Below are 13972 nucleotides of genomic sequence, written 5' to 3'. Positions count from 1 at the left end.
AATTCATCACATCAGCGCCTTTCTTCGTCAAATCGGTCAAAGGCTTCACCACACTGGAAAAATTAGCAATGAAACGGCGATAAAAATTAGCAAAGCCCAAAAATTTCTGAAGGCTCTTTACAGACGTGGGTTGAGTCCAATTATGAATGGCCTGGACCTTAACAGGGTCCATTTCAATAGTCGAGGGAGAAAAAATGAAACCCAAAAAAGAAACCTTCTGAACTCCAAAGAGGCACTTAGACCCCTTAACAAACAAAGCATTATCACGAAGGATCTGAAACACCATCCTGAAATGTTTCACATGAGACTCCCAGTCATCGGAAAAAAACAAAATATCATCCAAATATACAATCATGAATTTATCTAGATAGTTCAGGAAGATATCATGCATAAAGGACTGAAACACAGATGGAGCATTTGAGAGTCCGAATGGCATCACAAGGTATCCGAAATGGCCTTTGGGTGTATTAAATGCTGTCTTCCATTCATCACCCTGTTTAATGCGCACAAGATTATACGCCCCTCGAAGGTCAATTTTAGTAAACCAACTAGCCCCCTTAATCCGAGCAAACAAATCAGATAGCAACGGTAAAGGGTACTGAAATTTCACCGTGATCTTATTGAGAAGGCGATAATCTATACAAGGTCTCAGGGAGCCATCCTTCTTGGCAACAAAAAAGAACCCCGCTCCCAACGGCGATGAAGACGGGCGAATATGCCCCTTCTCCAAAGACTCCTTTACATAACTCCGCATAGCGGCATTCTCTGGCACAGACAGATTGAAAAGTCGGCCCTTAGGGAACTTACAGCCAGGAATCAAATTAATAGCACAATCACAGTCCCTATGAGGAGGAAGGGAACTGGACTTGGGCTCCTCAAATATATCCTGGAAATCCGACAAAAACTCAGGAACCTCAGAAGAAGGGGAAGAGGAAATCGACATTAACCCCTTCCTGACATCCGACGTACTATCCCGTCGAGGTGGGGTGGGCCCCCATGACCGCCGACGGGATAGTACGTCATAGCCGATCGGCCGCGCTCACGGGGGGAGCGCGGCCGATCGCGGCCGGGTGTCGGCTGCATATCGCAGCTGACATCCGGCACTATGTGCCAGGAGCGGTCACGGACCGCCCCCGGCACATTAACCCCCGGCACACCGCGATCAAACATGATCGCGATGTGCCGGCGATGCAGGGAAGCATCGCGCAGGGAGAGGGCTCCCTGCGGGCTTCCCTGAGCCCCCCGCAGCAACGCGATGTGATCGCGTTGCTGCGAGGGTCTTACCTCCCTCCCTGCCTGCTCCAGACCCGGATCCAAGATGGCCGCGGATCCGGGTCCTGCAGGGAGGGAGGTGGCTTCACAGACGCCTGCTCAGAGCAGGCACTGTGAAGCAGCCTGCACTTCTCGCAGATCGGTGATCTGTCAGAGTGCTATGCAAACTGGCAGATCACCGATCTGTATTGTCCCCCCCTGGGGCAAAGTAAAAAAGTAAAAAAAAAAATTTCCAAATGTGTAAAAAAAAAGAAAAAAAAATATTCCAAAATAATGAAAAAAAAAAAATATATATTATTCCCATAAATACATTTCTTTATCTAAATAAAAAAAAAAAAACAATAAAAGTACACATATTTAGTATCGCCACGTCCGTAACGACCCAACCTATAAAACTGCCACACTAGTTAACCCCTTCAGTAAACACCGTAAGAAAAAAAAAAAAAAAAACGAGGCAAAAAACAACGCTTTATTACCATACCGCCGAACAAAAAGTGGAATAACACGCGATCAAAAAGACTGATATAAATATCCATGGTACCGCTGAAAACGTCATCTTGTCCCGCAAAAAACAAGCCGCCATACAGCATCATCAGCAAAAAAATAAAAAAGTTATAGTCCTGAGAATAAAGTGATACCAAAATAATTATTTTTTCTATAAAATAGTTTTTATCGTATAAAAGCGCCAAAACATAAAAAAAATGATATAAATGAGATATCGCTGTAATCATACTGACCCGACTAATAAAACTGCTTTATCAATTTTACCAAACCCGGAACGGTATAAACGCCTCTCCCAAAAGAAATTCATGAATAGCAGGTTTTTGGTCATTCTGCCTCACAAAAATCGGAATAAAAAGCGATCAAAAACGGTCACGTGTCCGAAAATGTTACCAATAAAAACGTCAACTCGTCCCGCAAAAAACAAGACCTCACATGACTCTGTGGAGCAAATGTGGAAAAATTATAGGTCTCAAAATGTGGAGACGCAAAAACTTTTTTGCTATAAAAAGCGTCGCTGGTTTCACACTTCCGTTTTTGTCTGCAGCGTTTTTTGCACAAAAAAACGCATGCATTTTTTCCCTATATTTAACATTGAAAACGCATGCGTTTTTTTTGTACGCGTTTGGTCGCGTTTTCAAACGCATGCGGTTTTTTTCTGCATGCGTTCATTTTCAGAAATACAACCTGCAGTATTTTCTTGCGTTTTTAAGCACATGCGTTTGTTTGCGTTAAAAACGCATGCATTTTTATCGAAAAAAACAGAAAACACACTGAAAAGCCACCCACCACCATCAAGGTGATAAAGGGATCCAAACCCTAACCCTAACTCTACCCCTAACCTCACCCCTAACCGTTTAATGAACATTTTCTGACAGTCATAGTGCCACGTATTTCAGTGCCACGTATTTCAGTGCCACGTATTTCAGTGCCATGTATTTCAGTGCCACGTATCACGTATTTCAGTGCCACGTGTTTCAGTGCCACGTATTTCAGTGCCACGTATCACGTATTTCAGTGCCACATATTTTAGTACCACGTATTTCAGTTGCACGTATTTCAGTGCCACGTATTTCAGTGCCACGTATTTCAGTGCCACGTATCACGTATTTCAGTGCCACATATTTTAGTACCACGTATTTCAGTTGCACGTATTTCAGTGCCACGTATTTCAGTGCCACGTATTTCAGTGCCACGTATCACGTATTTCAGTGCCACGTATTTAAGTGCCACGTATCACATATTTCAGTGCCACGTATTTAAGTATTTAAGTGCCACGTATTTAAGTGCCACGTATTTCAGTGCCACGTATTTAAGTGCCACGTATCACATATTTCAGTGCCACGTATTTCAGTGCCACGTATTTCAGTGCCACGTATTTCAGTGCCACGTGTTTCAGTGCCACGTGTTTCAGTGCCACGTGTTTCAGTGCCACGTATCACGTATTTCAGTGCCACGTATTTCAGTGCCACGTATTTCAGTGCCACGTATTTCAGTGCCACGTATTTCAGTCACGTTTAGGGTTAGGGTTAGGGGTAGGGTTAGGGTTAGGGCTAGGGTTGGAGGTAAAGTTAGGGTTGGGGCTAAAGTTAGGGTTGGGGCTAAAGTTAGGGTTAGGGTTTGGATTACATTTACGTTTGGATTAGGGTTGGGATTATAATTATGGGTGTGTCAGGGCTAGGGGTGTGGTTAGGGTTACAGTTGGGATTAGGGTTAGGGGTGTGTTTGGGTTAGGGTTTCAGGTAGAATTGGGGGGTTTCCACTGTCCAGGCACATCAGGGGCTCTCCAAGCGCGACATGGCGTCCAATCTCAATTCCAGCCAATTCTGCGTTGAAAAAGTAAAACAGTGCTCCTTCCCTTCCGAGCTCTCCCGTGCGCCCAAAAAGGGGTTTACCCCAACATATGTGTTATCAGCGTACTCGGGACAAATTGAACAACAACTTCTGGGGTCCAAGTTCTCTTGTTATCCTTAGGAAAATAAAAATTTGGGGGGCTAAAAATCATTTTTGTGGGAAAAAAAAGATGTTTTATTTTCACGGCTCTGCATTATAAACTGTAGTGAAACACTTGGGGGTTCAAAGTTCTCACAACACATCTAGATAAGTTCCTTGGGAGGTCTAGTTTCCAATATGGGGTCACTTGTGGGGGGTTTGTACTGTTTGGGTACATCAGGGGCTCTGCAAATGCAACGTGACGCCTGCAGACCAATCCATTTAAGGCTGCATTCCAAATGGCGCTCCTTCCCTTCCGAGCTCTGTCATGCGCCCAAACAGTGGTTCCCCCCCGACATATGGGGTATCAGCGTACTCAGGACAAATTGGACAACAACTTTTGGGGTCTAATTTATCCTGTTACCCTTGTGAAAATACAAAACTGGGGGCTAAAAAATCATTTTTGTGAAAAAAAAAAAGAATTTTTATTTTCACGGCTTTGCGCTATAAACTTTAGTGAAACACTTGGGGGTTCAAAGTTCTCAAAACACATCTAGATAAGTTCCTTGGGAGGTCTAGTTTCCAATATGGGGTCACTTGTGGGGGGTTTGTACTGTTTGGGTACATCAGGGGCTCTGCAAATGCAACGTGACGGCTGCTGACCAATCCATTTAAGTCTGCATTCCAAATGGCGCTCCTTCCCTTCCGAGCTCTGTCATGCGCCCAAACAGTGGTTCCCCCCCACATATGGGGTATCAGCGTACTCAGGACAAATTGGAAAACAAATTTTGGGGTCCAATTTATTCTGTTACCCTTGTAAAAATACAAAGCTGGGGGCTAAAAAATCATTTTTGAGAAAAAAAAAAAAAATTATTTTCACGGCTCTGCGTTATAATCTGTAGTGAAACACTTGGGGGTTCAAAGCTCTCAAAACACATCTAGATAAGTTCCTTAGGGGGTCTACTTTCCAAAATGGTGTCACTTGTAGGGAGTTTCAATGTTTAGGCACATCAGGGGCTCTCCAAACGCAACATGGCGTCCCATCTCAATTCCAGTCAATTTTGCATTGAAAAGTCAAATGGCGCTCCTTCCCTTCCAAGCTCTGCCATGCGCCCAAACAATGGTTTACACCCACATATGGGGTATCAGCGTACTCAGGACAAATTGCACAACATTTTTTGGGGTCCAATTTCTTCTCTTACCCTTGGGAAAATAAAAAATTGGGGGCAAAAAGATCATTTTTGTGAAAAAATATGATTTTTTATTTTTACGGCTCTGCATTATAAACTTCTGTGAAGCACTTGGTGGGTCAAAGTGCTCACCACACATCTAGATAAGTTCCTTAGGGGGTCTACTTTCCAAAATGGTGTCACTTGTAGGGAGTTTCAATGTTTAGGCACATCAGGGGCTCTCCAAACGCAACATGGCGTCCCATCTCAATTCCAGTCAATTTTGCATTGAAAAGTCAAATGGCGCTCCTTCCCTTCCAAGCTCTGCCATGCGCCCAAACAATGGTTTACACCCACATATGGGGTATCAGCGTACTCAGGACAAATTGCACAACATTTTTTGGGGTCCAATTTCTTCTCTTACCCTTGGGAAAATAAAAAATTGGGGGCGAAAAGATCATTTTTGTGAAAAAATATGATTTTTTATTTTTACGGCTCTGCATTATAAACTTCTGTGAAGCACTTGGTGGGTCAAAGTGCTCACCACACATCTAGATAAGTTCCTTAGGGGGTCTACTTTCCAAAATGGTGTCACTTGTAGGGAGTTTCAATGTTTAGGCACATCAGGGGCTCTCCAAACGCAACATGGCGTCCCATCTCAATTCCAGTCAATTTTGCATTGAAAAGTCAAATGGCGCTCCTTCCCTTCCAAGCTCTGCCATGCGCCCAAACAATGGTTTACACCCACATATGGGGTATCAGCGTACTCAGGACAAATTGCACAACATTTTTTGGGGTCCAATTTCTTCTCTTACCCTTGGGAAAATAAAAAATTGGGGGCGAAAAGATCATTTTTGTGAAAAAATATGATTTTTTATTTTTACGGCTCTGCATTATAAACTTCTGTGAAGCACTTGGTGGGTCAAAGTGCTCACCACACATCTAGATAAGTTCCTTAGGGGGTCTACTTTCCAAAATGGTGTCACTTGTAGGGAGTTTCAATGTTTAGGCACATCAGGGGCTCTCCAAACGCAACATGGCGTCCCATCTCCATTCCAGTCAATTTTGCATTGAAAAGTCAAATGGCGCTCCTTCCCTTCCAAGCTCTGCCATGCGCCTAAACAATGGTTTACACCCACATATGAGGTATCATCGTACTCAGGACAAATTGTACAACAACTTTGGGGGTCCATTTTCTCCTGTTACCCTTGGTAAAATAAAACAAATTGGAGCTGAAATAAATTTTGTGTGAAAAAAAGTTAAATGTTCATTTTTATTTAAACATTCCAAAAATTCCTGTGAAACACCTGAAGGGTTAATAAACTTCTTGAATGTGGTTTTGAGCACCTTGAGGGGTGCAGTTTTTAGAATGGTGTCACACTTGAGTATTTTCTATCATATAGACCCCTCAAAATGACTTCAAATGAGATGTGGTCCCTAAAAAAAAATGGTGTTGTAAAAATGAGAAATTGCTGGTCAACTTTTAACCCTTATAACTCCGTCACAAAAAAAAATTTTGGTTCCAAAATTGTACTGATGTAAAGTAGACATGTGGGAAATGTTACTTATTAAGTATTTTGCGTGACATATGTCTGTGATTTAAGGGCACAAAAATTCAAAGTTGGAAAATTGCAAAATTTTCAAAATTTTCGCCAAATTTCCATTTTTTTCACAAATAAACGCAAGTTATATCGAATAAATTTTACCTTTAACATGAAGTACAATATGTTACGAGAAAACAATGTCAGAATCGCCAAGATCCGTCAAAGCGTTCCAGAGTTATAGCCTCATAAAGGGACAGTGGTCAGAATTGTAAAAATTGGCCCGGTCATTAACGTGCAAACCACCCTTGGGGGTGAAGGGGTTAAAGGAACATCGCTTTGTATTCCTCGACAACCCCAACTAGTCACCGACATAGATTTCCAATCCAGCACTGGATTGTGTACCTGTAACCATGGAAAACCCAACACAACCACATCATGCAAATTATGCAACACCAAAAAGCGAATATTTTCCTGATGTGCTGGAGCCATATTCATGGTCAACTGTGTCCAGTACTGAGGTTTATTCTTGGCCAATGGTGTAGCATCAATCCCCCTCAAGGGAATAGGGCTCTGCAAAGGCTCCAAGAAAAAACCACAGCATTTGGCAAATTCTAGGTCCATTAAGTTCAGGGCAGCTCCTGAATCCACAAATGCCATAACGGAAAAGGACGACATTGAGCAAATCAAAGTAATAGACAAGAGAAATTTAGGCTGTACCGTACTAATGGTAACAGACCTAACGAACCTCTCAGTACGCTTAGGACAGTCAGAGATAGCATGAGTAGAGTCACCACAGTAAAAACACAGCCCATTCTGACGTCTGAATTTCTGCCATTCTGCTCTAGTTAAAATTCTATCACATTGCATAGGTTCAGGACTCGGCCCAGAGGACACTGCCATATGGTGCACCACCTTGCGCTCGCGCAAGCGTCGATCAATCTGAATGGCCAAAGACATTGACTCGTTCAAACCAGCAGGTGTGGGAAGCCCCACCATAACATCTTTAAGGGCTTCAGAAAGACCCTTTCTGAAAATCGCTGCCAGGGCATACTCATTCCATTTTGTGAGCACAGACCACTTTCTAAATTTCTGGCAATACACTTCTGCTGCTTCCTGACCCTGGCATAGAGCCAGCAAGGTCTTTTCTGCCTGGTCTACAGAATTAGGTTCGTCATACAGCAATCCGAGCGCCTGAAAAAATGTGTCTACATTAAGCAATGCAGGATTTCCTGGCTCAAGGGAAAATGCCCAGTCCTGAGGGTTGCCACGCAGCAGAGAAATGACAATCTTCACCTGCTGAATGGGGTCGCCAGAGGAACGGGGTCTCAAAGCAAAAAACAACCTGCAATTATTTTTGAAGTTCAAAAATTTAGATCTATCTCCGGCAAACAAATCAGGAATAGGAATTCTAGGCTCCAAAACAGGAGTTTGGACAACATAATCTTGAATACTCTGTACCCTTGCAGCGAGTTGATCCACTCGCAGGGACAGACCCTGAACCTCCATACCAGGATCCTGAACCACCCAGAGATTAAGGGGAAAAAAAAAGACAAAGCAAACTGCAAAGGAAAAAAAAATGAACTTTCTTTTCCCTCTTTTGAGATGCATTCAACACATTACGGGCCAGCTGTACTGTTATGACCTGGTGGTTAAGGAGCAACATAGATATGACCTGATGGTTAGGAGCAACACAGATATGACCTGGTGATTAGGAGCCACACAGATATGACCTGGTGGTTAGGAGCAACACAAATATGACCTGATGGTTAAGAGCAACACAGGTATGACCTGGTGGTTAAGAGCAACACAGATATGACCTGGTGGTTAAGACAATACATGGGACAAGCTCTGAGTAGGTGGTAACTATACTGACCGCAACCCTAATCCTAACGCCAACACTAGAAATAGCCGTGGAGGGTTCCTATCTCTCCCTAGACGCCTCTTCACAGCCTAAGAACTAACTACCCTAAAAGATGAAACAGAAAAACTATCTTGCCTCAGAGAAATTTCCCCAAAGGAAAGATAGCCCCCCACATATATTGACTGTTAGTAGAGATGGAAATTACATACACAGAGATGAAATACAGATTTTAGCAAAGGAGGCCAATTCTAGTCTAGATAGACAGAAATAGGAAAGATACTGTGCGGTCAGTATTAAAAACTAGAAAATCCACGCAGATAATGCAAAAAGGGACTCCACACCGACTCACGATATGGAGGAGCAAATCTGCTTCCCAGAGCTTCCAGCTAGCCTGAATGAATCATAATGACAAGCTGGACAAAAAGAAACATAACATAAGTTGAACAATTAAGTCCAAAGCAAATGGACAAAACCATAACTAGCAAGGACTTATCTTATGCTGAAATGGACAGGCCATGAGAAATATCCGAGGAGAAAACTGGATCTAACCCTAAGACATTGACAGCTGGCATGCACTGAAGTCCAGAGCCAGATTAAATAGAGAGTGAGCAGGGGCAATAAGTGAACACAGCTGCTAAGGCTGAATCCAAGGAGCAGCAGTTCCACTTGCCACCACCAGAGGGAACCCAAGGGCAGAACCCACAAAAGTGCTATTCACAACAAACTTGTATGTATTTAATACAAGAATCTTTTCGGGAACAAAATGGCATGGGCTCCTGCACAATTTTCTGCGCCAGAGAGGGAAAGCCAGAAACTGGGGGCTGATGTTTATAGCTTAGGAAGGGCTTAATACCCATGGATCTTCCCAAGCTATGAATCTCAGCCCGCACCTATGTATTTAGCATTTACTGGCTATTAAAATAGGGGGGCCGCCCAACAAAATGATGTGGGTCCCCCTATAATAGCCAGAAAAGGCTATGCAGACAGCTGCGGGCTGATATTAATAGCCTAGGAAGGGACCATGGTTATTGGTTTCCCCTCAGCTACAAACACCAGCTCACTGCCGCCCCAGAAATGGCGCATCTCTAAGATGCACCAATTCTGGCACTTAGCCTCTCTCTTCCCACTGCCCTGTAGCAGTGTCATAAGGGGTAATAGTTGGGGTGTTGATGTCACCTTTGTATTGTAAGGTGACAACAAGCTGGCTTAGTAATGGAGAGATGCCAATAAGACACCTATCCATTACTAAACCTATCGTTGTGAAAGGGTTAAATAAAGACACAGCCTGAATAAAGTCTTTTAATGAAATAAAACACTAAATACAGTTTGCCATCTTTATTATTCAGCTAATCCATAAAATGCCCTTGATCTCCTGTAATAAAAAAAAACAAAAACAAACCAACAATATATCATACTTGTCTGGCGTTCAGTCCCACGCCGTAATCCATATTTGGGGATATACAGTTTACAACCAGGAGCGGTGCTAATGCGACCGTCCCGGCCGTAAACCACTGATGGATGAATGAGAAGCTGCCGGCGGCAGCATCTGTGACTAGCGGTGCTGTATTTTTGTATAAGCTTCTATATATTGATATTTTTTGTATATGTTAATTGTTTGTTATTTCAATACATTTTCATCTTTTTACATACTGTACCTTCATAGTCCTCCATTGGTTTCATGTTTGTAGTGAAGGGATCACTATGTGATGGTATGTGAGGCACTACGCTTTTAGGTGTTAGGGTACCGTCACACAGTGCCATTTTGATCGCTACGACAGCACGATTCGTGACGCTCCAGCGATATCGTTACGATCTTGCAGTGTCTGACACGCTACTGCGATCAGGAACGATAATCATGCGACGCTGCAACGTCACAGATCGTGCCGTCGTAGCGATCAAAATGGCACTGTGTGACGGTACCCTTAGAGTCTCATTATACAGTCTGCCCTTGTCCCAGTATACTCTTTACTTGTCAGAAGTAGCAGGGGGTCGGTCTGCAAGACATTGGAGCTTCTTCAGACTGATATCTGTCTCCAGGGCCTCCTGGAAGCTCTGACTGTCAGTCTGCAGGCCCTGGCCTTGTGTGACTTCCAGGCCCTGGTCTGAAGCTGAGTCTTCAGTGTTGGTTATCAGGGACCTTGTTGGGTCTGCCATGTGAGGAGGCTCCGAGGCCACAGTATGGGCCTCCTGTTCTGGCGGTTCTGTCTGAGACTCATCCCCGATTCTCTGGGGTTGAGTCTGAGCTGCAGCCTGACTCCGGGTCACAGCTGCCACATACGTACAGTCCTGTGCAATGGTACATTTTCTCCTTGCACAGGATCTCAGGTGGGTCATTTGCTTCCACCTTCTCTGTAGCATTTACTTGCAAGGGAAAAATATATAGTGGGGCACCATCCTCCCCAGGTCTGTGTCTAGCAACACATTGGTGGGAATAGCCTCTGATACTCCCACTTCTCTCTGTCCTTTCCCTGCTCCACAGTTCTCATTATCCGTCACATCAGAGCCGGCCACAAAGGGGACAGACGGTGGGGACACAGATGGCTTTGTGGTTGTGGCTGGGCATTTCTCCCTATCAGGGCAGACAGCGCTAACATGTCCTACTTTGTTGCAGGAGAAGCACCGGTATGCATCACCTAGAGAATGTCTATTCCCCGGGATCCCATAGGAGGTGGGCTTGGACAGCACTGGTGATCGGCCGGCAGAGGAGAAAGAGTCCCCGTTTGGCTTTCCTCCCTTCTAGCTGAATCCCGATGGCTTCCGCACCTCGGGCATCCTGTTAGCAACATAACAGTCAGCAATCCTTGTTGTACAACTGTGGGGCACAAGTGAAGAAATTGATCCTTGACCATAAGATCCATTAACAGAAAGATCTGTTAACAGAAAGTCCCCTGATCCATTGGTGGAACGTGGTCCTCAAGGTGCTCACAACACCTGCATAGCTGTCAGCTGATCCACGTTGTAGGTTCCGGAACTTTCTCCGATACACTTCTGGGCTTAGGTTGTATTTCCTGATCAGGGCCTCTTTTGTGGCCTCATAGTTCTCATCTAGGTCTAGTGGGAGGCCAGCAAAAACTTCCAGGGCTTTGCCTCTCAACCCTGGGGTTACACACTGCGCCCACTGCTCACGGGGTAGATGGTATTGCCTGCAGCGCAGATTGGAATCACTTGTTCCCAGCTCTTGTAACGCCATTTGTAAAGTAAAGTTCATAGGCTCCTCAGCATTGGCATTTCCATCAGGTATCTCTGGTGCAAGAGCTGGCATTGCTTAGTTTCTCCGAGGTGGACTCTCTCCTTGCCCAGTACTTTGCTCTATGTCCTGCTCGACCAAGGCGCGTATCAGCAGTTCCTTGGATCTGTCGGCCGTCTCTATGCCTCTCTGCTCACAGAGGCCAGTCAGAACCTCTTTGCTCTGCTTCTTGTACTGGACTGCCATATCGATGAACAGCCTTTGCCAAATAAAATATAGAAAAGAAAAACAGGGAAGGGAAAATGATTGCAAGTATGTCTAAGTAAGCACTGAGTTGAACCTTGTAGCTGGAGCACTCCTCGTAAGGATACCAATTCTTTAGTACAGGGAATAATTGCTTAAACCATGCACTAATGCTCTAATAGAAATAATTCTATCCCACCGCTCTGCCACCAATTTGCCACGTACCCGCTTCTCAGCACGCGAGTTGGGGTTGCGTCTGCAAGGGTTAATTTATCTCCCCTCTCTCAGTCCAGCATTCAACCTCTGTCCTATGCTGTAATGGGAGCATAAATCACACACCAACCCAGGCCACACACTCGCTCATACAGGCTGCCACCAGTCACCGAACACACGGGCGATGAGTCCCGCAAATATTACTACTAATGTCTGCCAATCATAAGGCTCACACAGTTTAAGGCTATGGATTCTTTAGAACATGCAAAGTTCAACTTGTTAAAGTTTGATGCTTTAATACAAAAAGGTACAGTGCTTACAATAAAAAGGGTATAAAAATATGTAATAAAAAAACATACAAATATGCAAAACAGTTATAAAAATAAACGGGAGAAAACTTACAGAAATATCTAACTGTGTAGTCTGCTTTCTGCTCCCTGAGGGGGAAACGAATATGGACTGTAACACATCAGCTTGGCTGCCCCTCAATCTGTGAACCCCCCCTTTGTGTGTAGGTCTAATTTATAGAGTCACCCTGGAGGTCAAATTTCTAGACCAGCCTCTCATGTTAATATTTATAACTGCTTGTTTGTGACTGGACCTTGAACACTCCACCAATGAATATATTATTTTCTCTTAAATTCTCTGCGTATGTTTCTCACAGATAGATAGTGTCAGGCTGTAATTGACATCTCCTCAAAAGAAACAGAAGGTGTGGAGCGCTTCCTCTTCCTGGTTCTTAGCAAGACCCCCTGGCGAGATTGGAGACAGTAGACTGCTTTCTCAGGATAACATATGATGTGACCCCTGTGAGACCTGCAGTCTCAGGACAGATGTTAAATTACTGCTAGTCACACATATATACCTATACATATTTCGCTACATTGCGTATATCCAGTGTGCTGCTGCTTTCACTGCTCATATAGAAGCACAGCTTCTGTCCTGCACTCACTTCCTCTTTCTTCCTTTTCTATAGGTAATTTTCTCTGCCCTCCAGGACTGCATACATGCTTTCTCCCCTTTCTAAAGGTCTGTGTAAAACACCCTTTCATTCCCTCTTGTTATTTCTAACAGTGAGAGAAATTAGAAGGGTGATGGATTTGGTTCTGGTTTGAAAAACATACAATAAATGACTTAGACACTGTAGTAGCAAAATGGTGGAATTTATTTTAAGGGTGACTAATTAAAAAATTGCTTAACTTTGCATTTAGGAAGGAAATAATCCATAAAATGATTAATTGCTTTGATTTTGAGCTTACCTAAGCTGATGAAAGTCGTGGAACTCAGGGGAAGGCAGGAAGGGCAGATGGTAGCCACAATGTGATATTTTGGTGGAAATCAGAGCAAGACAAAACCATAGCATGATGGTAGCTACGTGGGATCCCATCATCATTGGTCTGGCCATGGATGGTGACATGTTGGAAAACTGTAGTTTTAAGAAAGGATATTTAATGTGGAGAGCACAAGAGAAGCGATGACTGTTAGGCTACATGCACATCTCAATTTTCTCTACATCAGGGGAAATCTGAAGTGTCCACAGGTGCCATGTCCCCAGTGTATAGCATAAGTAGGTCCATGCAGTGGCGTATCCAGGGGGGAGCAGCCGGGGCATGTGCCCCGGGCGCAGCCGACAGGGGGTCGCCAGCGAGCCGCCTGATGATGCAGAGGTCCAAGGAGGCTCCTCGGCGGCGGCATTCTGCCACCCCCACACTGAGATACTCAGCATAAGGGGAAGGGGAGTGGGGGCTGTCTAATTATACTGACCTACTCCTGACGCGGTCCCTGCAGGTCCCTCGTTCCCCGGCAGCTTCTTACTGTACTGAGCGGTCACATGGTACTGCTCATTACTGTAATGAATATGCGGCTCCACCTCCCATAGGGGTGGAGCCGCATATTCATTACTGTAATGAGCGGTAACGGTGACCGCTCAATACAGGAAGAAGCTGCGGTGCTGGGGAACCAGGGACTGCACCGCGCCAGGAGCAGGTGAGTATAATGGGGAGGGGGAGCGCAGCGATGCGCGATATTCACCTGCTCGTTCCAGCGCCGC

The 13972-nt window shown here is 44.4% G+C and overlaps 1 protein-coding gene across 8 annotated transcripts in view; it reads right to left on the bottom strand.

The window, feature by feature from the left end:
• LOC143808394 (uncharacterized) overlaps positions 1-13972 on the bottom strand; it is a 426051-nt gene that overhangs the window by 317183 nt on the left and 94896 nt on the right. For 2 of the 8 annotated variants that reach the window (XR_013221946.1, XM_077290992.1), the window contains exon 6: positions 13182-13348. The exons of the other annotated variants lie outside the window; for them this stretch is intronic. Coding sequence is in view for 1 of the 2 variants with exons in the window: in XM_077290992.1 (XP_077147107.1) it covers positions 13182-13348 (167 nt within the window). In the remaining variant the exon portion in view is untranslated. The remainder of the gene's footprint in view (positions 1-13181; positions 13349-13972) is intronic. 8 annotated transcript variants of the gene reach the window in all.

The sequence above is a fragment of the Ranitomeya variabilis genome, chromosome 2 (genome assembly GCF_051348905.1).
Source record: "Ranitomeya variabilis isolate aRanVar5 chromosome 2, aRanVar5.hap1, whole genome shotgun sequence".
Taxonomy (NCBI): domain Eukaryota; kingdom Metazoa; phylum Chordata; class Amphibia; order Anura; family Dendrobatidae; genus Ranitomeya; species Ranitomeya variabilis.
The sequence above is the reverse complement of the archived record's forward strand: the minus strand, read 5'-3'. Positions and strand labels throughout refer to the sequence as shown.